At 38.0% G+C, this 27587-nt stretch overlaps 1 protein-coding gene across 5 annotated transcripts in view; it reads left to right on the top strand.

Moving 5' to 3' along the window:
* Window positions 1–27587, top strand: part of Macrod2 (mono-ADP ribosylhydrolase 2) — a 1954610-nt gene that overhangs the window by 1767784 nt on the left and 159239 nt on the right. For all 5 annotated transcript variants that reach the window (XM_048811891.1, XM_048811888.1, XM_048811890.1 and 2 more), the window contains 2 exons: window positions 665–709; window positions 7910–7993. In XM_048811891.1, the coding sequence (XP_048667848.1) occupies window positions 665–709; window positions 7910–7993 (129 nt within the window). The remainder of the gene's footprint in view (window positions 1–664; window positions 710–7909; window positions 7994–27587) is intronic.

Below are 27587 nucleotides of genomic sequence, written 5' to 3' on the forward strand. Positions count from 1 at the left end.
TGGTGCTGGATATGGAGGGCATTCAAGGTAAGATGTGGTAGTATGCCCTAAGTTCAAAAGAGCACGTGTCATCTACAACGCAGAGGAATCACACATCCTACCCCCACTTAAAAGGGTCACACTGGAAGATGAGGGGACTTACATGGGAATGGTTCAACCACTAGGGGCACTTGAAAGCATAAATGTTTGGATTTACAAGTGTAGCAGAGTAGTGTTTTCCTGGTGCCATACAGGGATTTAACATGTGTCTGTGTTTAACATTCAACCAAATGTTGATGTCTGTTTTGCTCTGATACTTGAGATAAGGGTGCAAGCCTTTAATAAACATAGACAATGTGAAATTTAAAGTCCATAATTCACAATTCTGGAGAATTAAAATGATTTAGGTGGCCATGCATAATTTGTGTAAGTAAAATGAATTTCTGAATATTACAACTTATTACAAATATGTAATAATTTTATAAAACATAAATGTAAACCCTGGATATTAAATAGTGCCTTAAATGTGTTCACTTTGTAACTCAACACAATGATATGCAACAAAAACGAATGTCTTTTTACTGAGCTCTTTTTTAAAAAAATATATTTTATTAGTCAAAGTGGAACATTCTGGGATTTTTAGCTCTTATATGACTCTCTCTTTATCTTCTCCTACTTTTAATAGATGATACCAATGAGGAAGAGGATGTTGAAATGAAAGAAGATTCAGGTATTGAACTTACAATTTTATTATTTGAGATGGGTTTTTCTTTATTTATACCCTATATTTTTTCAAAGAAAGACAAAAACAGCTTAATAAAAATAGACATGCATGCTCAATGTTGTAAAATAAGGAAGTAGTTGCACTAACTCTTAAGGCAAAAACTATGCTTAACATGATGTTATAGTTTATTATAGCGTTGTATAATAAATCACCCCCAAAACTCGGTGCTTAGAACAACCACTTATGCTCATATATTTTGTGCATGAGGAATTCAGACAACATAGCAGAGATAACCCAATCATCCTGTTCCATGAAGTCTGGGGCTCACAAGAGTCTCCAGAGCTGGAGGCTGGAATCATCTGAAAATTCACTCATTTACTTACCTGGCTGGCAACTGTTTCTACCTATCAGCTGAAACTTAAGTTGGAAAATTTTTCTGAAATACTTGTACATGGCCTCTTTATGTGGCCTGGACTTCCTGACAGCATGATGGCCAGTGGCACTTCTCTTGAAAAGGTGAGAGAGCCAGGGAGAAGCTTTACCCTTCCTAAGATCCAGGGTCACAAGTCTCATTGAATCACTTCCACTAAACTATACTCTCTGGAATAGTCCTCCCAGCTTCAGGATAGAAATATAGGTTTAATCTCTTGATGGTGAGTGGTTCTTCAGAGCAGGTAAAAACCTAAAATGTTGCTGTGGCCATCTTCGGAAAATACAGTTTCTATATATGGCATGTTGTTCTCATTATCTGAAATTAAGATGCACGCCAACTCCTTAAGTGTCTATGAGGGAAATCTAGTAGATAAAAGCATGTGTTCTTGCCTAAGGTAGACACTTAATATGTCCTTACTAATGAATACAATGAATTCATAGATCAATAGCCCTGTATTCAATTCTAGCTACACCACTTATTGACCTTCAGCAAGTGTCTTTTTCTATAAACTTCATTTTATGCTTCTCACCAGATTGCTTCTTTTAAGGGATTAAATGAGGTAACATACCTCAAATGTTCCTCATAGTGCTTGGGCCACAGTAACGATAACATTCTTGCTTTCTTTTTTTCTCTCTGTCTCTCATTTCTAACAGATATTGGAAAGGTATAGCACTTAATTCTATGTTTAAGATTCCCATGCTCTCCATTTCAGCAACTGCACTGCTCTCACCATGAAATCGGGCCAGGTTTCAAAATTTCAAAAAATAGATGTCTTGGCGGTTCTAATTTTGTGTTACCCCCTATTTGTTGCCAGAACCCCCTACAAATGACTGACAATCTCAATTTGAGCAGCTCTGTTAATAGGAGGCTCTTCAAATTCTGATGCAATAGATTCCATTTGGTTAAAATGGGCCTCCTGCTTATTCAGTTAAATTTCTCTCTCTTCCCTGACCACTGACTGTCTTCCTGGGGAAATAACATCAGTTCCCTTTCTTCATGAAAGTTCATTGGAACAATGATCATAGTTTCTATCTACTCTTCCCCAGTCCAGACATGTCTGATTTTTGAAAGGTCCTCTTGATCTCCCCAAAAGCAATGGATCAAGAAGGCATGAGAAGTTGTGGGAGGATCTGAAAGTCAGAAGCAGGAATGAAGAGGGTGGTAGCATCTGTTGGTGCCCTACCTATGTCCCCTCAGCATTCATTATTGTTTTATGATATTAGCTTTCTAAAGAATTCTATTGCCTCCTGGCTAAAGACTTTGCTGTGGTCATGAAGGCAAACGCAAGGTACCAAGGAGTTAATTTCTCTGGACTAGCACTCCAATCAGTGCTGAACAAGAACTGGTTAATCACTCACCATTCCTGTAGGCTACATCAGAGGCAAGTTATATTCCATTACCACCCAGTGCAAATAAACTGTGAGCCTCAGATCTGAGCTTCATGTACAATTTTAGATTTTCTCGTGGTCACGTTAAAGAAATAAAATGAAATGAAATCAGTTTTAAAAATATTTTGTATAACATCCCAAATAATGTCATTTTGACATAATCAATATAGAAATTAGATTAATTACATATTTTACCTTTTTCAAAAGTAAATCTTTGACATTGCTAATTTTTAGACATTGGTGTGTATCTTACATTCACATTGCAATTCAGACTAGCTACCTTTCAACTCTCATCCATGATATGTGACTAGTGGGCTGTGGTATTGGACGTCATGATTTTATGCCATCATTCAGAGGTCTCTAGGAGATTTGAGCCCCGGATGCCCACAGTGTGATTTACTCATTAACACACTTGGTATCAGCTGTCTTCTTTTTCCTATCTCACCTTTCTGGTGCTTCCTGGAATAATGTCTCAAATTAACTACTCAAACCCTTGCCTCAGTGTTTCCTTCTGAGAGGATCAGATTTATTACAAGGATTCTGCTTGCTTTTTAAAAAACATAAAGCCCAAGACAAATTTTCTACTAAAATTTCAATTTCTAGACCCATGTAGAATGTCTTATTTTTTAAAGAACAATATTTTCTCAAAAAATACTTTGTTGAGAAAAGGTTTTAAATGGCCACCCTGCTGTGGATTAACTTCCACAAATTGAATGTTAATCTCTGCTATTCTCATTTATCTTGCTTCTATAAAGTGTCCTTGAAAGTGTTGTCTGTGGGGGTATAGCCCTTTTGTTCAGCCAATATAAGAACCTTATCTTGCCATGGGTCATTTGCCTAAGTGCCCTAAGTACATATTTTTAGGCAAAGGGAGTTGACTTCTTAATGAGATTTAGATACCTATTCAAACCACTGAGTGATTTCAAGGAAATCATTATTAATGCTAATGCAGAGTATACAGGGTTGGAGTCAGCATTTGAGGTCTAGGGCATTAATTGGATCATCATTTCTGATTTTAGTCCCACCAGATTTCCTGGGACTCTTATCTCCTGCAGCTGAACACAGCTGTTAAAGTCACACTCGAAGGCCCAAGGATGCTAAGCCACTCAGACAGAGTGGGCTTGGGGAGCTACTCTCCATTTCCTAATATCTGAGTGCTGAAATCACGGGGGATTTGTGTGCTGGATGGTTCCCTGGCGTGCCAGCTGGCCCTGACAGACTTTGGTGTGCAGGCTGGCTTTATTCACACTAGAGCATGTTTGTCCCCAGGAAGCATCTGAATCAGTGTCTCAAGACCAATAACTGCTTCCTTTCCTCTGCCCTCCATCACCTTTTCTAATACAAATAAGAAAGCTGGAGGGATTTTTAAGAATGCAATTCACACAAGTGAAGGACTGCTTGAGTGAATCAACCTGCCAACAAATGCTGTTGAATGCTAGTGAATAGCAAATTAAATACCGAAAAAACAGTGGTGTTCTAGTAAAATGATAGAGTAGAGGAGACCCTGTGTGAAGAGTTTGCAGATTTCTGTGGTGTGAATACACCTACCATGTTTTGTTTGTTTGGGGTTTTTTTGTTTGTTTGTTTGTTTGTTTTCAAACTATCCAACATGAAGCCAATGAGCGTGAGAGTTCAGAAGAGATGGTGCAATTAATTGGTGTGAGCTGGCTTAGATCAGCCTCAGCACACTGCTGCTCAGCCAGTTTTTAATCAAGCATCCACTTGTGCCAATCACTTGTCATGCATGGACTCATTTCATATGTACAACATTATGAGGTAGGAAATGTTATTATCAAGGCTTAAGAGGGATTAGTTCTTGGTTAGATAACACAGCCAGAATACAAATCCAGATTGGCCTGACCCCAGGGCCCAGGTTTGTAGCTTTCTTTCTCCTATGTCCAGACTCTTATGATATATAGAGGTAGGAACATCTCAGATATCTGTGTCGGACAAGGTCTTTCTTCATGGTGAAGCGCCTATGAGAAATGGAAAAAAAAATAGACTAGCTTAAATTCCCAGAATTCCTTTAATGTCTTTTAATCATCATCTTTAATCTTAGCGTGGTAACTATTTCCCCATGTCCTTTTATTTCCATGGCCATGCACTGTTGAAATTGGCCCCAGTCTGAGCCAGCAGGGATAGAAAATCAGCAACCACCAATGGCAACTCAATCACAGCAGTGCCAGGTGCACAGCTGAGTTCCCCAGAGGGCAAAGTCATGCTCATGGCAAAGCTCCAGGTTTCAACAGAGGCAACCTAGAAAACACAGCACACTGTCAAGGAGAAGCCTGGGGATACTTTTGAGGAGAAACAAGAACAACTTACCCTTTAGCTCCCCCGGGGTTTCCTGCTGAGCCATAAGTAGAAACCTGGGCACAGAAGCCTGTGTATCAGTGGCTTTCATTTGAATGCTTTAGAACACTTTAATCATGGGTATCATGAAATGATACAATATCCACATCATGGACAACTTCATACTTAATAAGCATCCATATCTACTGACTACCCAAGGAGAACCCTACAACTTTTTTCAAAAACAAGATGTTGCAGGCTGGGGATACAGCTCAGTTGGTAGAGTGCTTGCCTTGCATGCACAAGGCCCAATCCCCAGCACCACCAAAAAAAAAAAAAAAAAGACAGATGTTGTAGTTGTTTTTAATTTTTTTTTTTTTAGTTGTCGATGAACTTTTATTTTATTTATTTGTATGTGGTGCTGAGAATCGAACCCAGTGCCTCTCGCATGCTAGGCAAGCACTCTACCACTGAGCCCCAACTCCAGCCCCAAGATGTTGTAATTTAAGAACACTTAAATATTTTAAAATGTGGGCAGTTGTCTTTCTAAATCTCACTCACTCCCCAAAAATTCTCCCTCAAGTGGAAAACCAAGAATTAGGAATTTAAGACTTCCTGGTTTAGAATTGGATTTCCAGCACTGGAAACTGTCCTGTTGGTCCCAGTTGCAGGTGACACACTTCAGGGGCATAAAAGGATTAGAGTCTTCTCCCAGTGAGATTGCAAAAGTCGCGTTGCCCATTTTATGAATCTCTTTGAGCCAGTATTTGTGCTCAGTGAGCTGTTCCAAGTATCTCATTTCTTTTTTTGCTGAACCCATTCCAAAGGTCAACACACATCTCACACCTGGTGACAGAAGTTTGGGGGGGCTGCTAATGTAGTCATTGGCAAAATTTTTCACCCTGGCCATAATAATGACCTTGGATGTGATTGACTCGCAACCACAGAAAAAGTGAGCCTAGTGCCCAAAACCTTTGTAGTCTATAACACTGAAGATTTTTAATAACACATCTATCAAATGTGGGTTTTTAAAGTTGTTCTGTTCCTTTTTTAATAAATGGGAAAAGAAAAACAAATTGCCATAGCTCTATAGTATAATTTTGGAATCCTGGCACAAAGGCAATAGCTGCCAAGAGAGTGAAAGTTAGACATGGGCCCCATTATATACTGACTTTAAAGAAAGGCCTGAGTGAGGCAAATATAAAATAGAACTTAAAATAAATTTCTTATGGTACTGCTAGGCACCAAGGATATAAGAGGAATTGGAAAGACAAGTGCCCTTGTCTCATGGAACTCACATTCTTGGGGACTAGGGCAGGGAGCAAAACATAAAGAAAAAAACAAAAGAACAAGATAATTTCAGATATAACTGATGTGTTTGGAAGAGAACTCCCTTGTGAGAGCCCCCTTAGATTAGGTGGTCAGGGAAGGCCTCTCTAGAGAGCTGAATTTGATCTGAGATTCAAAGAGTAAATACAGGGCAGACATATACATATATGTGTTCCAGGGGTGGATGGGGGAAGCAACAGCAGATGCAAAGACCCTGAGGCAGGAACTAGCTCTGCAGTGACTGAGGAACACAAAGAACAAGTGAGAAATAAGGCTAAGAAGGTAGATGAAGCCCAAATGAAGTACAGGACTAGGCCATAGAGTTAGATTAGGATCTTATTCCAAGTATTGGTATTTTTAAACAGGCAAGCGATATGACCTGCGTTGTTTTCCAAAATCACACTGGCTGATGTGTGGAAAACAGATCAGAGGAAGTAAAGAGTAGAAGCAGAAAGATTAGAAGGCTATAAATTAGAATTTAGAAGATTACTGTAACCCAAGCAAAAGCTGCTGCTGTTTTGAGCGACTGTGATTACAACTGATGAGCAGAGCAGATAAATCTGGGATATATTTCAGAGCAGAGCTGATAGGACTTGGGATTGCTTGGAATGGAAAAGTAAAGCAAGAGAAATACTGAGGATGGCATCTCAGGTTTGGGGTTTAGTTCCTGAGTGGGTAGCACATAACACCCATCCCTGAGCTGTGCAGTACTGTGTAGAGGAGAGGTTTCTAGACCCCAAGTGTTTGGCTCTGGCTCACGTTAAGTTTGAAATGCCTGAAGGGAGTTGAATGAAGGGAAATCCTCAGGGCTGAGAGGAGTGAGCACACTCTGATCCCAGCCATGAAGGGACAATAGGGAGTGGGTAGCCAGAGGACCCAAGAGACAGAGAGGGCCCTGTGGAGAAGACCGATTGATAGGGACTTCAACCTTAGACTAAGGAACACAACCATCCCGAGAAGACTACCAGGATTCTAGGAAGCAAACACCCTGGCTTCCCCTGAGCTGGATGTATCAGGAAGCCAAAGAACCAGGAAGCTCCCAGCTGAAGACATAAGCCCAGAGCTCAGCAGAACCCTCAGGGCTGGACGTGTAAAGCAATGCTTAGCAGAGCACACTGCATCCGAAGAGATGAATTTGGAGACACGTTCCTAAAAGTATCTTCAGAATTTAATTTATTAGCCTCCTTGGACAGATTTAGCAAAACACGGAGGGAAATGGGAAGCACAGTAGTTTAATTGGGGACATGTGGAAGTTGTTTAGAATCTGGATTACTAAAGAAGTCTGTTACAAAGAAGCAATAGAGTTTCAGGCCCCACCTCACCCCTCAAACACGAGATGGCGTTGCACTTCATCTAGCCCTACTTTGAGGACTCCGATGAAATGGTCAATGACCACTGTCAATCCATGAAGTTTTATTCTCTTGGAGAAAAGCAATATATATGATTTAAGGTTCCCTTATAGAAAAAAATAAATAAATTGAACAAAGCACTTGTCTGTAGTTTAACATGTGTGTGAGTCATTAATGGTGTCTACAAAAAGAAAAAAATTGTTTTAGCTAAAAACCTTAAAGTTTAAGTCTACGTAGGTTGGAGAATCACGAGTCCTTGCCAAAATTTAGCTCAGCTGTGATGACAGATGAATCTGCAATTAAGATTCAGTGTGTGTGGGTTTACTAAAAAGAAAACATCTTTAAACTTCAACACAATTTTGAACCCTACTGGTAAATATTTAAATAAGAATGTATGAAATCTTTGTACTTCCAGAGGGGGTAGAGCCAAAAGGTCTCTCTCCACCCCACAAGAAGAGCAAAGCAAAGAAGCCAGAAGGTTCAAAAGACTCTAGTGAAGGTAAGTCCTGTTCTTCCTTCCTTTAGAAAATTATACCATGAAAATAAACTTCTATTTAATTTCAAATTTTGTGTAGTTCAGATATTCTTAAGGGTTCAAAAAATTACAGAGCAATTCTATTGTTCTTTCCTTATATATTTACTATCTTTGCATGTAAGGATGGAAAAATCAGATTTGGATGTTTTTGTTAAGATAAAAACCAAATTTTATGTTTTGGGGGGTTTGTTTGTTTTTATTTTGTTTTATACTGAAGATTTTAACCCAGGGGCACTTTACCGCTGAACTACAATCCCCAGCCCTTTTTGGTTTTTATTTTGAGACAGGATCTCACTGAGTTGCTTAGAGCCTTGCTAAGTTGCTGAGGCTGGCCTTCAACTTGCAATCCTCCTGCCTCAGCCTTCCAAGCCACTGAGATTATAGGCATATGCCACCATACCCAGCATAAAAACCAAATTTTAAAACTTCATTTTCTCAGTATTATGAAGTGCTCACAAGTTACATGTTCTGAAACTCTGTAAAGGTGAAGGTCAAGATTGGCACAGGAAGACCTGTGCTGTAAGCAGTTGGCTTATTGGCATAATTTGTTTATCTCATGAATAATACTCAGTCTTTCCAGAATCAAACCTCAGCTGTGAATGCTGAAAATGTTTTGTCTTTAATGTTCTCTTTTATTTTGTAGAAGCCAATGTATCTTTATATTTTTGCACTTGAATGGGCAGGTCCAATTTTGCTCAGTTTTGTAAAGAAATGATGCTCCCCTTTACAGCACTGGTACAACATCCAAGTCATTCAAATGTTCTTTTAAAAAATGTGAACAGGGTATTTTTTTTTCAAGTGAAGATCAAACCTAAGCATATTCATAAACTTCTAAAAAGGAACATACCTATGTCTTTTACTTTCTTGCCTGGAGCTCCATTTCTTTGGTGAAATGAAGAGTATAGTACTGCTGATAGAGTCAATTCTGCCCTTGAGGGAAGTGCAAATATTTATTGGGGATTATACCTGTGAAGAATAAAGGCAGAGGAATAAGGGAGGGAGCAGGAGAAGGAAAAGGAGAGAAAGCAGGAAGACAGATGAATTAGGAGTATCCTCAGTCAGCAGTGCCATCTGAGAAAGTCTGGGGAGGCCCAGCACAAGGACTGATCCTTAGAGGAGTCTCATATTAAGCAGGAATGACTGGGCTCTAATATCCCACTGTCCCTTGCTCAGTCACTGGTTGCAAGCTGCACAGGGGGAAAATGGCCTTGGCATGAACCCAGTACTGCAATGGATTCCTAAAGTGTGGCTGCCAGATGATGTTAGCTTATTTCTCTCCCAGCAGCAGGTTGTTGCTTGAACAGAGATTTTGAGCAGCACACACCATCACTATACAGCATCCTGGATAGTGTTGTGGGTCCAGGTGATCCGTGATGACACTGCTCTCATCCTCCTCTGGGTCAGAACCAACTGAGAAGGCAAAGCTTTAAGAAAAGTGAAAATCAAGATATTAGCTTTATTCCTAATGCAGTTAAACTGGAGTCTCTGATCACCCTGCCCCATATAGGCTTCCTTGCCAGAGAGGTCTTACCTTTTATTATTTTCATGAGCAAGTGTGTGTAGGTGTCCTCAGCTGACTGGACAGAGTCTGCCCTGGTGAGCTCATTATATAAAGAACAAATCAGGACATCCCTTCCCTGCAGGCAGGTGGGACTGAGAGAGACAAGATGGGGCTGTTCCTTCTGAGCTCACTAGAAGTGAGGAGAGGTGAAGAAGGACATAAAGACATAGCACTGGATGTTCTCTCCCTTTCATGCAAAAATAGCAAGGGATGAACATTCCCTACTAATGGTAGAGAATGGAAATAATATGCATAAAATGCCCAGCATAGAGGTCTGGCATTCTGTTACTGGTTAATATTCTTAGTACTCTCATAATCAGGTCAATGAAATGGGCTTAAATGTTTAAAAACATTTAGTTAAAAAAACAAAACAAAACACTTAGTACCATGGAGAAGGCCAGAAACTCTGCCTGACCCCAGATGATAAGCTTTGTTAGTAACTGATGGGGAGAAGAGCCAGGGTGTCAGTGTCACTGTAATTAGGTCATTTAGTGGACAGTCTCTGAAGATCATGCTTAGGAACTGAGTTAGGAGCAAAACAATTGCTTTTTCTTTAGAGAAGAACTCACTGAATGTTTCTCATCCAGTGCATGATCTATCTATGTGGAAGATTGTTTTCCAGAGTTTGAGTGTGTTGTTGTTACTGAGTCCCAAAAAGTGTGTAACAAAAGGTAGCAGTTGCGATGCCTTTAATTAAGAAGGGATTCGTCCAAGTTGCTCCTTGCAAAAATGTGTGAAAGCTTCTTTCACTTCATAAATAAATGGCTTTGTTGAGGAACATTATCTGCTAATCCTAATATGACTCAGTGATACAGCTTCCCTTCCGCCAAATATGTGATCTTGGAATCCTCTCTGAGTCATTAAGTCTAAGATGAACATGTGATAACTGTGGATCTGTTTCCAGGGACACTCTGACTGTCACATCGTGGTGAAATGTAAACGTTAGTCATTCTCCAAAAACACGGGAATTGTGCTTTTGTTCCTAAAACAGCTTCAAAGCCAAATTAAAAAAAAAAAAAAAAGTAGAAATCACTGGGGAAGTAAGGAGGAAAAGCATGATGTGACAGGCAGTGGCAGATGATTCCATGATTCGGTGCTTTTTATCTATCAGTGTTTCTATTTTGACAAAATAACCTATGTGCCTGAATTCACACATTATACTATTGCTTATCTTTCATTTCCTGTCATAATACAGAGCCACAATCATTCTTTCCCACTTAGTATGCAAATGGAATAGTGTATCCCTGGGTGGAGAGGCACATTTTAATGTGGATCATGACCCTTCTTTCTAGATCTTCCTCCCATTTTATAGTTTTTGGTCATTTCTAGCATGGAGCTTCTGCTCTCTTGTGTTCTTTCTCTCTCCCTCTCCCCCTCCCTCTCCCTCCCTCCTTCTCTTTAGATCCCTCCATTTAACACACCACCACTTTTTCCCATCTTCCTTCTCTCTTCCCTTGGAATCCACTCCCCTGCTTCCACCCTCACAGAGACTACTAATTGCCTCAGTTTACCTTGAAACACACATTCTCAGAAAGGATCATAGAAATAAACTCACCTAGATTCCCTAGCATGTATAATCATGATAGCTACATTTAGACCCAGAAGTAGAATTTGGAGACCATATGGCCAAATTTTCTCATTCTACAGAATTTTGTAAAAGTACAAGCTGCAAATGGCTCTTTAACTTACCCAAGTACATTCAGTATTAATGTAGCAATCTCTCTCTCTCTCTCTCTCTCTCTCTCTCCCTCTCTCCCTCTCTCTCTCTCTCTCTCTCTCTCTCTTAAAGAAATGACACAGCCTTTGCAATCTTCTTCCCTTTCTCCTTTCTGGAAATTAGAACAAATTTTTTGAAGGATGAAATGTTGCCAACATTATAGCTGTAATTGAAGGATTATTGCTTCAGAAAATATTTTTTACACTATTGAACATCAAAACTACAAATATAACAATTCTAAATCTATTTTTTATACTGTGGACTTTTATATAGAGTTTTCTTTTTATTATTTTGACTGAAATCTTGTGGACCACAGTGCACTTTGATTTAACATGCCACTATACAATATTAATAACGAAATTATTAGTAATTTTATACCACAGATTGCTTGTTTGGCATCTGATATAAGTGTTAATTCTGAGAACCCAACAAGTCATAAACAGAATTATTTGAAAAAAAAAATCTGATTAATGATAGTTGTATTACTTCCAATTCTCAACAATTTAAACCAATTTCTTTCTTCTTAAAAAATTAAAAGAATGTCAAATATTACTTAGCCATATAAAAGAATAACTTGATGACTTTTGCTGGTAAATGGATAGATCTGGAGACTATCAGGCTAAGTGAAATAAGTCAATCCCCCAAGACAAAAGGTCAAATGTTCTCTCTGATATGCAGATGCTAACACACAATAGTGAGGGGCAGGTAGAAGTTCAGTGGACAAACCAGGCATGGTGGCCCACACCTATAATCCCAGCAGCTCAGGAGGCTGAGACAGGAGGATGGTGAGTTTAAAGCCAGCACTAAGCAACTCAGTGCGATCCTGTCTCTAAATAAAATACAAAATAGGGCTCGGATGTGGCTCAGTGGTTGAGTGCCCCTGTGTTCAATTCCTGATACCAAAGGGGAAAAAAAAAAGTTCAGTGGATTAGACAAAGGAGAATGAAGAAAGGTGTGGGGGATGGGAATAGGAAAGACAGTGGAATGAATCTGACATAACTTTCCTCTGTTCATATTTGAAAACACCACAGTGAAACTCCACCTCATGTACAACCAAAAAATGAGATCCTAATTAGAATAAATTATACTCCATGTATGTATAATATGTCAAAATACACTCTACTTTCATGTATATCCAAAAATAATAAATAAAAGATAAATAAATGTCATTATAGAAAACTTGGCACCTTTAATAAAATATGATTTTCATATAGCTCCATGATTTAGAATTAAATCTAGGAGTTCCTTTAATAAAAGTCTCTCAGGCTTTATTTGCTTGAAAATGTTGTTATTTTTCATTTTTAATTTTCATTCTAAAGGATCATGTCTAGGTAAAAATTCAAAGTGGAAGATAATTTTCTTGCAACATTTGGAAGATATTTTCCCATACCCTTACAAATTCTGTAGTTGCTGAGAAGTTCTCTCTCAGTTCCATGGTGGCTTCATTTTAGTTATCTTTTCCTTCTGGCTGTTTTGACAATTTTATCTATCTTTTGTATTCCATGGTTTCACTATGATGAGGTGGTATGAATTTATTTTTATTTATATTCTTAGTATTGTCTGTACTTCCTGGATCTGGAAATGAGCGTCTTTTCGTTAGTTTTGTTAGTTCACTAAATATTGCTTCTCTACGGCTTTCTATTCTCTCTCTTTAGCTCACATTGCATTCTGTGTCTCTTCTCATTTTTATTTCTCATGATTTCGTTTTAAATTTCTCATTTTATTTGCTAATTTTCTGTTCCACTCTATTTAATCCAATGTTTAACTCTTCACTGAATTTTTAACTTCCATTATTATCATCTTCCTTCGTTTATAAATTTTATTTGGTTCCTTTTCAAATATACCTGGCCATTCTTTTACTTAATTAACATATGAGTATCTTTTAAAATAATCTATATTTTTAAAAATAATATAGTAAAGTCAAACTTATAGTTGTTCCTTTTGTATATTGTCTGTTCAACTGTCATTTTACTTAGACTTTTTATCTGTGAAGACATTTTGAAGTTAGTTTCAGAGCTCATTTATTTACATTGATTTTTCTGAAATGCCTAAAGATACTACCAATTTAGAGATACTTTCAATACATATTTGGCTTAGAGTTTTTGTTTTGTTTTGTAATGGTTCTTAAACCCATTTTAGTATATATGTAAAACTGGGAAATCTTAATAGAGATGTTTTTCTTCCTTTTATCCTTCTGTAACAAATTCTAAAGTTGACATAGGAAAATTCCCTCTGTATTCATAACCCCAGGTCTGGCCCCTCTAGATCTCATATATATATGGCTCACTCCAACTCTATCTAGTGGTTCTCAAAAATTTCCTTGAATCTGTATTATCAGCATCACTGGGAATTTGTTAGAAATATCTAGGATTCATCCCAAACTGGATCAGAAACCTCAGGTGCAGTCCAGTAATCTATATTAGTAACAGCTCTCCATGTGATTCAGATGCATGCTCAAGTTTGATAGCCTCTGTTCTTAAATGTAGACATCTGGGATTGGCAGATGCCTAAAAGTGAACACTATCTTCTATCATTGTTTACAATTCTTATTTCAGACTCCTTCAGAATTTTGGTTTCTAGAGATTTCCCTTACATAAGCACCAGCTCAGCCATGTATTCAAGATTCAGTTATATAAATATATAAAGAGAGATATAGATAGTACATGTCTACAAATAAATATACACACATACTATATATATGTGTGTGTGTGTGTGTGTGTGTATATATATATATACAAAAAAAAACCATATGTATGTAACACATAGTCTGGATATGTGTATATATAGATATACACACACACTTATATATTTTAAAGCAAAAACATATTTCAATTAAAAACTAGTCAGACTTTATGCTGCTAAGTTTAATGGCATGTTTAGAATAACAATTTTCTCCATACATACATCTCCACTGTTTTCAGTGGCTTTTGGTAATGAATGTTGCATTTCCATCATACTTTTACAGAAAGCACTAGCATTTTGACTCTTGCTCTACAATTACCTTTGCATAGCATATTCAAGAAGCATGCATGGGATGTTCAGTCTTCAGGAAACCACATCTTGCAATGCTAAATCAAGAAGCCTGATACTATGCTTTAAAATATTGATGATCCCTTTTGTCAGATGAAATTATAGGTGGAATATTTTGGAAACTAGAAATCACTAAGCTAGTGTAAAGCTTCTAATGTTAGTATTAGAATTATTATTAATTTTTTTATTGAAGTAAATGTTTCTGAATACATGAACCATTTGTGGAATGTCCCTCGTATTTCCTGAGAAGCAGGTTTTTTTCTCTACCCTATTATTTTCTCTGCATATTGAAGTATCATGTGACAGGCTGTTTTGTGAGTGACTGGACAGAAGGGACATTCTATCTTTCAGAATGCCATGCAGCAGTTCATGCATTATATTCATAAGCATGATCTTTAATTTAATTTTTTTGACAAGTGCAGTGAAGGGTAAAATCAGGCAGTCATAATTCTGACTTTGCCATCACTCAGACGAGCTTAGTGATTGACCAGCTTTTAAAGAAAAAAAAAAAGCAGGAATGAGGAAAAGCAGCTCTCTCATAAAGAAAAGCTTTGTTTTATCCTCTAGATCTCAAAATACCAAGCAAAATGTAAATTTCTGTGGCGAGAATCAGAATTCAATAAATGCCTATGCCACCATCTTGCTTTAATTATGCTCTTTTTATTCTGCTTGATCCAGAGCCATTCTGAGCTAGCCTCTGTCACAAATTAGTAGAAGGACCCAACAACCTATTTCATTTACTCATTAAACACTGCAGAATCAGCTCTAGGACTTCAAATGGAACTTAGAGAACGTGTGACTTTTGTGGCATTTTCCATAGCAAGAAGAGTTAAACCTACCTGGGCAAAGTAAGCACGGGTCTGGTTTGAACAGGAACCATTCCAGTCTGTATCTGTTGTCATTGTCACTATTAGCAATGCTCCATTTCCCTCTTGGAGGTGTCCTAGTTTAGAAGATAACATTCTTGTATCCCTCTGTCCATAAAAAGTTCAGCAAGAGTGAGTGTTGGCAGAGAGAAGCCTTGATGGTCCACATTCTGCTTCCTACTTGGGCAGTTTTTTTCTAGCCCAGGACTCATTTTCTCATACACTAAATAGTAGGGGAAAAAACCCTACTGTGTGGGACAGTAGGGAGATTTTTTTTTAAGATGCTATAAAGAAACCACCTGGCACATTAGCAGATGAGAAGAGCCAGCAGATCAAAGTATATTGACTCTGAAACATGAAAACTTTCTTTTCACCAAAATCTCATTCATTTTGTGTATCAATGATTAAAATTCCTGTTAATATGAATGAAATATTTTGGAAGTAGAGATAAGATTCGAAGTACATTGACTCCGTGTAATATTTTAGTAGGTTTTTCTCTTTTTTTTTTTCTTTTGGTTTACTCAGAACACTCTGCCCACCTCCCTTCCCAGAGTTTCCCCCACCAACTGCATTAATTCCTGCCCCAAGTGGACTTTCTCCCAGTCTAGCCTCTCCTTCCTGAACTCTGTTCTCCTTATCTTTGAGTTCAGCTTCAGAAGAAACTACTCTATCCCCAACATTTACACAACTACACACCTCAATCTTTCCTGTACTAACTACCTCTAAAACTTTCTGTAGGGCTCCAGCTTAGGCAGGGGAATGAGCAAGGAAGGTATTATTGGCTATCAAGTCAGATTTTGCCACTAAGACATTCATTGTCTGGCTCTCATGGTCCCTTCAGATCTACTTCTGTAAGATACTAGGGGCAAGGATCTCACCTGTATTCTGAGAATGGGTTTTAAAGACTATAAGCTTAGTCCCTACAGTCTTATTCCCCTGCCTGAGCATTTCCCAAAATGTGACTGATGGAACCATAAAAGGGGTACCCTAAAGCCCTTCCAGTGTATCTTCAAAATCAAAATGATTTTTGTGTGGAGCTGTGCTCCCAAGTCTCCATTCACCTGGAACATGGTGTGAAGGGGACCCACTGGTGTTGTGCAAGTGATGGTACTGCAGAGGTACCGCACAGCGTCCTTCCTCTACCCACATCACAAAGCTCGTCACCACCCAGTTTCTCCAGGCAGTCTTCCAGATAGTTTTGTTAAATACTATTGTAATTCCCTTTATCTGCAATTTTACTTTCCTAGGTTTCAATTAGTGGCTAACCATGGTTGAAAATATTCAATGGAAAATTTCATAAATAAGTAATTTATAAGTTTTAAGTAACTTTTATCACAGCATAGCATTATAATTACTCTTATTACTAGTATTATTGTTAATCTCTTACTCTGCCTAACTTATGTATTATGCCTTACCATAGGTACAAACCTATGTTATGAAATACATGGAATTTTCCAAAATGAGAAGGGCTGGACCTATCTGGTAGAGGAAAAATGAAAAAGTATATAATATATATATATATATATATATATATATATATATATATATATATATATATATATGATTTCTCTTTTTATTATTTCTATATATTTGTCANTATATATATATATATATATATATATGATTTCTCTGATATCCAAAGTTTCAGACATTCATTGGGGGTCTTGGATCAGATGTCCCATGAATAAAAGAGGACTATTCTATTTTACAATAGATACATTGTTGTAAGCACTGAAGAAACACAAACATGCAGACACACACACACACACACACACACACATACACACACACACACAAATGCCCATATGCTTTCTTGGGGTTTATATGTTACAGTATGTATATGAGGGTGTTAACTGATTCATAAAAATATGCAAGTCAAATGTTGCATTATTTTTCTGTTGCTGCCTGATAATATATCACAAAACTTAGAAGCTTAAAACAATAATAAACATTTATTATCTCAGAATTTCCATTCACCGAGAATTTGAGGATAGCTATCTTGATGGTTTTAGGTCAGACAATTCCATGCTAATATATGACATTCTAGGTCATAAAAGACAGTGTGGCCACTGCTGTGTTCTCTCTTCAATCATAAGCTTTGGGGTGAGGATGTCTGAGGACCCTTTAGTAGCCCTATAGAGAGATCCACATGGCAAGCAACTAAGGCCTCCTATTAACAACCAACATCAGTTTGCAAGTCATTTCAGTGAGTCAGCCTGGAATCAGATCTTCCAGTCCTAGACAAACCTTCAAATGACCATAGACCTGTCCGTCATCTTTACTGCAACTTCATGAGTGACCCCAAGCCAAGTGCCATGGGAGGAAAATTAAGCAAGAGATAAACACAACGTATGTATTTAGTAGGCTTTTCATCACTTTGACCAAAATACCCAACAAAATTTAGAGGAGGAAAAGTTTATTTGGCTCTTGGTTTCAGAGGTTTAGTTCACTGTTCTGGGCCCAAGGTAAGGCAGAACATCAGATGGAAGGGTGGGTTGGAAGAGTGCTGCTCCACTTTTGGCAGGTAGGGAGCAGATAGAAGAAAGGTGGGAAGGGGCTATGGGAAAAATGAACCCTTCCAGGACATGACCTACCTTCTCTAGCCATGCCACACCTGCCAATAGCTACCACCCAGCCCATTCCAACTAGAATGGACTGATTAGGTTACAACTGCTAACAATCCAAACATTTCACCTCAGAACATTCCTGCATTAACACAGGAGCTTTGTGGGGACACCTGGTATCCAATCCATAGAACCAAGTGTGTATGTGTTTGTGGGACTAAAAGGAGAGGGAGAATTAAGAGACAGGCCAGGGTTTCAAATATGTCAGAACTCACTGATTATTGAGTTGGTATATGAGAAGAGACCCAAAGAACATAAAAAGTAAGCAAGCAAGAAGCTCTCTGGAGAAAAAAATATTGCAGTAGAGGAAATTAAAGTCTAAATAAGGGACATAAGAAGCAAACTTTTAGTGCAACAGCAGCAGTCTGAGCAAGGGAGAAAATGACTGGAGAGGGTCACTGCACTCAGGTCCCACAGAAGAGTGGGTCCCACATGTGAATGTGCATCAGAGTCACCTGAAGATGCATTAATTCCATTCCCAAAGTCTCTGACTCAGTAGGTTTGAGAGGTCCAAGAATTTGCATTTCTAATGAACCTCCTGGTAATGATGATGTTGTGGGCTGGGATGTCTATTTTGAGAATCAGCATTTGGGGTATTATGGGCTGCTGTAAGAACTTTGGCTTTTTCAACCTCAGTGAAATGGGAATAGAATACTTGAATCAAAGGGATATGCTCTAACTTAACATTTCAAAAGGAAATTTCTGGTTGTTGTGTTGAGAGTAGACTAAGGAAAGAAATGGGAAGGCAGTTTATTAGAGCCAGAGATAGTGGGGGTTTGACCCCTGGTTGCAGTAAAAGAGTGAGAATTGGTCTAATTCTGAACATATTTTAAAGGGAAAGTCAAATTCACTGACATATTGGATGCAGCAAGGAGACAAGTATTAGCCTTTTCATCTTCTCCACAATTGATGAATCTAGAATAGAAATTATATCCTGTTTATGCTTAATTTAACCTATGTAGGAAAAAGAATCCTTCAGCATTCTTATCCTCCATCATTACTCTTCATGTACTTCTTGCTCACCCCACCCTAGGGCAGATCACGTAAGCCCACCCTGAGCCTAAATTTCCAAAGAAGCAAAAGTAAAATTTTTAGACATGCAGAAAATTCTCATAAAATAACAACAAAAAGAGTGAAAGTACAAAAATATTAACAAAGAAAATAACTAAGTACAAAGACGATTATTTTGGATGACTTAGATACTATGGATTCCCTGATGGCCTGCTCTCTATGAAAGGTGTTTATTACTGTTTTAGTCAGCACCTTTCCATTTAAGGGATGGTCATAAAATTGCTTTCATTTATGATTGTCAAGCTCAGAAAGAAAGAAAGGAGGAAAGAAGAGAGGCAAGCTTAAAAAGAGTCCTGAACTAGGAATCAGGACACCTGAATTATATTTTTATCTCTTAAATGTATATTTCAATCCTTCACATAATGTCTGAGGTCCCTTTTGCATATCACATTCTATAGTTATATATAACCCTATCAATGAGAATTAGTTCTTTATGAGATCTTTTCTTCATGCTCAGTAAATATTTACCTCTTTAATTTTAAAACTCTGAATCATGCTTTTAATGGCCAAGTGAACCTTTGAATATCTAGGGTATCCCTCTCCATTCATATACTTGAAAACTTTCTTTTAAAACTCTTCCAAAATTATCTAGAGGTCTTATGAAAGATGATAGTGAGTTAGCTATTAAAAAAAACAAAGGAAAAGGTAATTTTATCAGGGATATTCAGTGATTCTCTTCATAATAATTTATATAGTATTTTCCTTTAAATCTTACAAATAAATTCAGACTACATGTGTTTAACCTTTGTCTATTTTGATTTCTAAAACTAAGGATAAAAATAAATCATTCATATGCATTCACTTTTGTTTTATTGAAAACTCATTCCTTGGGTTTATAGAGTTTAAATATTAGAGTGATCTCCCACCCAATGCTGGCACCATACCAGTAGGACGTTTGAGGGTTTATAATATTGGGTACTAATTTTTCTACAGAGAAAGGGTTTGTTTTGCTTTGTCTTTAAGGAGAAGAATTGCTTTTTGAACAGTATTGGATTTCCACATTAGGATTTTGCTGTTATATTTCAAAATTTCAATTTTCTAGTGTAACCAAGTTGTGCTTTCCTACTATACCAGAGAGAGCCTTAAAACTGTCCACCTACACAGGAATTACCTGGATGCACGCCACACTCTCTAATGCCTAGCAGAAGTGTGCCCATTCTCTCCTAACTCTTGTCATCTGGAGCCATCAGAGACAGTCTTAGGAAATGATTTCACCTCCAGGGATCACCCAACTAGAGGAATGATACACAGAAAACCAGGGTACTGTATTCTCCCTGGGCAATGATGTTAGCAGATCTACTTGAATCATTTCTCAATTCTCTATCCTGAGAATTCCCTGCTGGCCTTTAACAGTGGTTACTGCTGGCAGGAGGAAAGTAGACACATGGTTTAGGAGGAAGGAGCAGAGGGATGGAAAGCTGGTTCTAAAATGTGTAGTGAAAGTGGGGCGGTTCTGCTGAATGCTTGGTAAGCAGCTGCAAACTGCTGCTCTTAGGGGACCTTCTCATTCCTTCAGTCTAAAGCAGCCCCCATGATGAATGTTGAAAATGCAGCTTCCTGATCTCTACCAAATCAGAAAGCTGCATATTAACTACCTGCAATGCATATTTGAAGCACCATTTCTGTTGCCATTTGTTTTATTTTAAACAATCTCAAACTTATAGCAAATTTGCATGGCTTGTAAAAAAAAAAAAACAAACAAACAACTTTTTTTTTCCTGAACTGTTTGAGAATAGGTTATCAATCTGAAGTCCCTCACTCTCAAATATTTCACTGAGCATTTTCTACAAATATAAGCATTCCTCCTACACATAAGCACAATAAAAGAGATCAAAATCAGTACGTGAACACAGATGCACTACTACCATCTAATTTTCATATACCATTTAAGTTTTGCCAATTTTTCCAATGATGTCATATTTAACAGAAAGATCCTGAATTAACTAAGTGTTCCATTTTATTGTCATGTCTCTTTTCTCTCCCCCAGTCCAGAAGGGTTCACCTGCCTTAATTGGACTTTAGCATTTTTGAAGATTATACGTCTGTTATATTGTAGAAAGTTTCCAGTTTGGGTTTGTCTGAGTTTTTCCATGACTGGATTGAAGAACTATCACAGAACCAATGGTATATTCTTTTCACATCATGCTATGAAGTTTGCCTGATGTTGGTGTCTCATCAGTAGAGTGTTCATTTTGATGATTTGATTAAGGTGGTATCTGAAAGGCTCCTCAACTTTTCCCTCTATTTTTAATTAATTGATATCTTATAGGAAGATATGTTACAACCATTTAACGCATTTCATTACTCATTGAACTTACCATTTATTTATTTGTATCATTATGAGTTCATGATTTCCTGTTCTATCTAATGAATTATAATTATGCCCTAGACCTGGCATAATGATTTGAGAGATATTATCTAAAATAGACTGGTCATCTGATCTTCATAGTTAAATGAGGAAAAACAGCTCACAAGACCATGCCTTCTCCATCACTTCTTCCAACTGCCTAAATGCTCTTCTGTAAACCTTTCATTACAGCAGTGACCATGACAGCGAGTTACCCAACCCTGGTTAGACCTTTCAGAGTGCAGCCCAGTGTGGTACCATGTGAGGATGAGAGAGTGAGCTCCAAAATGTGTTTGTTGTTTAAAGTTTTAAAAACTCTTTATTCGGTCCCTCACCAAATTTCACTTGTTCTTTGTATAATACTAAATCAACAAATCAGCAAAGGGTTATTACACATCTGTCCACATGACCTTGAATTGGTATCTATTTTTTTTTCCTTTTGTAAATATGTAAATGCACATGAGGCAGAGGTCATGTCTACACTGGCAAGGTTCATTGTGTCAAAGTCCTATCCTCCCTGCTTGTTCCCCTGGGTAGATTCTCCCCTGGATTAGCCTTCTTAATCGCCATCTGTTCCATAGAGACAGATCTAAGGGTAGAGGTCAGGAAAGTTTTTAATAAGGCTTGTGCATGTAATCCCTCTCTTTGACCTTCCTGATGATTCTCCAGCTTTCTTTATGCCTTGAGACTCTCCTCTAGGGACTACATTAACTGAAACCCCTCAAATTCAAGCTTTGGATTGATTAACATTTCTCCCTAATTGTCTCCCCCAACTAAAAAAAATTTAATATCCTAAATAGACTGCAAATGTTCATGTGCTTTGGTGTTTTGTAGGGCACAGACCATTGTATAAACTAAGTTTTGTAGGATATTTATTGCCCTGTCAAGAACAAATGTTTGTCCTCTCCCTACATTGAGAAGGCATAGGCTAGCCTGGTAGGAACTGATCACTGGAGATTGGGAGGAAGGAGGGCACTTATTCTCCTCCACCCTTGAGCCAGACATCAAGTACACAATAAGACAGCAAGGACACAACACTTGCAGATGAACCTCTCCACCTCTAGCTGTCACTAAGTTTTGGTTAATCACTTCTCAGCGTAAAATGTGGCAATGGCGTCCCTCATTGCTGGCCCTATGGATCTTCACTGTCCTTTTTTCAGTTTCCTTAATTCCATTGACATCTTTTTAAATATCCCTTCATTAATCTCTTCATACTTATTTAAATATACCCTGCTTCCTGCTGGGATCTGGGTTAGTCTTTTTCTGTTGAAATGTCTATCACCATTGCCATCTGTGGCCTAGTATCTTAACTTTTACATTGCTATAATCCAAAGACCTGACAAGAGCAACTTAGAGGAAGAACAGCTTATTTTGGTTCACCGTTTCAGAGGCTTCCATAATCAGCTGACTCCCATAGCTCTGGGCTCAAGATGAGGCAGTACATCATGGCAGAAGGGCTCAGCAGAGAAAGCAGCTCAGGATATATAAACCAGGAAGCAGAGAGAGAGAGAGAGCCCTCCACTCACCAGCAACAAACTATAAACTCCAAAGGCACACCCCCAGTGACTTACTTCATCCAGCCATCCCGTCTGCCTATAGTTACCACCCAGTCGATCAATACCAATGGATTAATGCACTGATTAGGTTATCCCTACTAAAATCTAATCTTTTCACTACTGAAAATTTGTGCAATGTCTCACCCATGAGCTTTTGGGGATCACCTCATATCTAAACCTAAACACTCAGCCTCCAAGTCTGACAGTTCCACTTCAACCACATTCTATATTTACTCACTTTTCTTTCCCTTTCTGCAGCTCTTTTACTTCTTATTCAGCAGCAATGTTTATCTTTTAAAATGCACCTTTGTGGTGGTGGTTTGGTTTTTTGAATCCTTCTTATTTTCCCCTCTTTGTTGTATTTTCATTGTCATTGCATGAATATGTGTTTGGATATAAAGCCATAGTATCTTAAGCACATGCATGTTTGAAGTTTCTCTTTCTTAGCTTTAAAAACACCCAAGTCACCCTGGCAGTTCTTAAATACTTCCTCCACACAAGTTGGCAAAAGCAGATGTCTGTCACAGGTACAGTTCTGTGGATGCATAACAAATCACCCTCAAACATGTTTGCTTAAAATAAGGACATTTATTTTGCTCACACATCTACAAAGCTAGGCGAGGTTCAGCAAGTATAGCTTGTCTCTGCTGTATTCGGCATCTGCTGGGGTGGCTCAGATAGGAGAAGATAGAGTCATTAGGAGGTTCCCTCATTTACTTGCCTGAACCCTGGGCTGAAAAGATTCAAACAACTGAAGGCTGGGAAGAAATAGAGCCTCTTGAACATCTCATTAGCTTGATGTAGTCCCTCTATGTGATCTACCAGGCTCAGGGCTGTCTGACTTGTTATACATTGACTCAGATCTCTCAAGTACTTATTTCAAGAAAAAAAGCTTGTTGTAATCCACATCATCTTTCACTGACTTAGCCTCATAAGTCTTTTGTGTCATTTTGACCACATTCTATTGGTCGAGGTAGATAAATCCTCCCAGGTTTAAGGGAAGAAAACGTAGATCCTACCTCTTGATGGAAAGTCACATTGTAAAAACACAAGAAGTAGGAAAATATGTAGATAACATATGTACTCATGCAGCAGTTTGGGAAAACACAATATGCTCTAGTATCTATCCAACATATATACATATATAAATAACAATTTTTGAAACCCCGTTGAATGAAGTTCAGATGATACTACTGGAGACTACTAATGGAAAGCAAGTGAAGATAGGAAGCTTTAAGTATGGAAGTCAATATTTGTTTTGCATAATCCTGGAGTTCAGCATTCAAGAGTGAGGAGATCCAGACTGGGTACAGCTGGGGAGATTAAAACTCTGAATTCCTAGCCATGTGTGATGGCACACACCTATAATCCCAGCTGCTTGGGAGGCTGAGGAAAGAGGATTGTGAGTTCAAAGCCAGCCTCAGCAACCTAGAGAGGTTCTAAAGCAACTCAGGGAGACCCTGTCTCTAAAATTAAAAAGGGCTGAGGATGTGGCTCAGTGGTTAAGCACCACTGGATTCAATCCCTGGTACCAAAAAAAAAAAAAAAAAAAAAAAAAAACAGAACTCTGGATTTCTGTCTATGCTAATTGACCTTAGTAAGTCTCTGGTATCTGTCAATTAAAGGATTTGATCTTTATGATCTGGATGCCTCTTCCAAAACCCTGATTCTGTAAAAGGTTGAAGTTCAGTTATACCATTATAGACTCACCATTTGTATTTCTTGCTTAAAGTCACTCTTCTGAAAAATCTGCTGACTCTAAATTCCATTGCTTTTGCTGAGAGGACAGTCACACTCTGCTGTCTATGCAGCTCTACTAAATCAAGTGTGAGCTTTAAGTCTTCAATGGCACCAAGCGTTATTTCAAGAATTATTCTTCCTCTGTGTATGAAAATTTGCGTTTTGAATATGTGCCATCAGAGAAGTAATAGGAAATTGGAGATTGTATTGCAGCCAAATCAGAGGAATACATACACACATACACACACACATGTGCATGCACACACACACACCTAGCATTGCTCTTTTTCTCTAAGAGACAGTTTTGATGGTAGAGGAGAGCATAAGAGCACTAAATTTAAAGGATAGGAGATATAAAAGAAATGGAAAATCAAGTAAAGGCAATTCCAGGATTGTCCTTTGAGGCCCTCTTTGGAAAATATCTTCATATGCAATGATACTCTTGATAGGTACATTCTGATAATGGTTACAACAGAGCTTGCTGTGGCTGAAGCCCTGAAATGATCAGTGTATGGGATTGCACATATCAGTCCATGCAGTATTTTTAAATCAGTAATTTTTTTTTATACACTCACAGGTTATTACTAATGTGTAAACAAGTGTGAGAACAATAAGCTACCTACCACACAGTTTGTGTAGGCCAAGACTCTCAGACCCAAGGATAGAAAAGCCATTTCAAATTGGTTTAAATAAACCTGGATCTGGAAAGTCTATGATCAGAGAATTGGATCAGAGAATTAAATAATCTACATCAGTACTGAGTCTTTCTCCCCATCTCTGTGCTCTGCACCCCTGTTTGTTGGCTCTATTTCATATACTCTTCCTTTCTGGGGCAAAAGTAGTCACAGAATATCACCTCATCAACCCCAGTAAAAATGAGGACCTTCTTTCCCAACAGTTTCAATGACAGATCTAGGATTGAGTTTAGTTGTTTTGAGTTTTGTTCTCTCTAATTGGGTATACTTGTGACAACTGTCTATCCCTGAGCTGTGGCCAGAGGCATACAATGCTCTTCCTGGGCCTGGGTCACATGGGATCTCTGGGACCATGGAGGGGGTGTATGTGTGTGTGTGTGTGTATGTGTGTGTGTGTGTGTAGGGAACAAATAGAAGGTACAGCCAGCTATATTTCAGTTTAATGGATTAAAGCAGGGACTCTCCAGAGGAAAACAACTGAAATAGCAAATTAAAAAATGGTATAGTCCATTTTTAGTAAGTATTATTTGATTATTGAATGCTTGTCTTATGTTGTTTCATAAGACATAAATTAAGAATGAAGAGGACATAAGGTTATACCTAATTATATAATTTGTTATCCACTCCCCCATTCTACTCTTCCTTCATTGTTAGGAAAGAGTGAAGTGAATTTTCAGAGACATTGACGCTACTTAAAAATTCCACCTCAGAGATTAGAGGTATGGAGAGAAGCTATGGAAAAGGCATACCCAACCAGAACAAATGCAAAAGAAGCATTAACAAGTGAAAGTGAATGGAGCAAAGATATAAAACAGGAAAAGCAATGTGGTGGGAAAACTAAGGAAACACCAGAACAGAGGATATACCCAAAGCAAAAAAGAAGGGAGCCATGACTGTGGTAGCTGGGTTAAATCCGTAGGAAACAGACTTGAGGAAAAGGAGTGTATGACTTACTGGAGTAAACAGTACCCTTAGCCTAAAAGAGAGTGCTTTGGAAAGTAATGTCGAATGGGACTTTTAAAATTTCGTTGTTCACTTTTTAAAATGTCATTCTGTATTTCCAAGTTATTTGACAGCGGGTCAGAGGACTGCCAAAAGTACTGTTTGTGAGTGACTTTGGTTTCAGTGGCAGGCCCAAGGCAAAGGAGAAATTTGAGCTTCTGTTTACTTAGAAATTCTTTGGATTGTGTGGTAACCCTGTCTTTAGAAGCCTGATTGTTTATAAATTGGCAGAAACACAGAATTGATTCCCTCTCAGTGTTCAGCTACTGCTAGATTTCCTTGTCTACCTCCCATTGAATTAGGGAATGTTGGACCTCATCATCTGTTAATAACTTTACTAGCAACACATAGCTGTTTAGCACTCTTCAGGGCTGTTTTTCAGGTCACAGTTTCTTCTGATAGCATTTCAGAAAATAGATCTTAGAAATACCATGAAGAACCAGTTGATGAGTTAAAAACCTGATTTGGAGATTCAGAGATATATCCTAGGCAGCTAAATCTTGAGGTTTTTATTTTCTACTTACTCATTGACACTCTACAGTGTTAGGTTTCCACATACTAAGTTTGATCAGGACAGGTTTGAAGCAGTCTAGCTCCATTGACCACAAATTTAAAAATCAGTGAAATGTGACCAAAACATCACATCTCTCAACTACCAAAAGATACCTCCAGAGGTTATTGGAATGCAAAGAGGATGTTTATTGGGGCAGGGAATGCAAATCAAATAAAGCCCTAAAAGAAAAGATAGTGATGATTTCACATCTATGCCCAGAAATTCAATTAAATTCTAATTGAAATATAATTCTGCATAAAATTTAATTATAGGACAATGAGTACTTTCACACCATTAGTTGGGAAAGTTTTCCTGGTCCAAAGTCAGTTGGAGAGGTGCAGGGCCGTGTGTCATAATGGAAAGGTCAGAGGTTACAGTGGCATCCAGACCCAGGTGTAAATTCTGGTTCTACCACTTCCTGGCTTGCAGGCTTTGGTAAGTTCCCATAAGCCTCAGTTTTCCAAAGATTTGGGCAAAGATTAGAAGTAAAAAATTAAAAAGAAAAGCAAACATAATACCTGAAGTGTAAAAATATATTAGGTATTCATAAATAGTAGTTATAATTACTATTATTCCTGTTAACCAGGAATAATACTTATTCCAGGTAATAGCTATTTCCACTCTCTTCTCTGCAGGAGAAATTCCATGAAAAAATTGTGTGTGTTTAAGTAGACTGGCTAAGAGTTAAAAACTAAAAAAAAAAAAAAAGTATGTCCCGGGTAGGAGAAAAAAAGGTCTTGCTAGTTTCCTGGGTAAAATGTGGTCAAGTTCTTATTTTCTTGCTATGCATATCTTT

Source organism: Marmota marmota, unplaced genomic scaffold (assembly GCF_001458135.2).
Source record: "Marmota marmota marmota unplaced genomic scaffold, marMar, whole genome shotgun sequence".
NCBI lineage: Eukaryota > Metazoa > Chordata > Mammalia > Rodentia > Sciuridae > Marmota > Marmota marmota.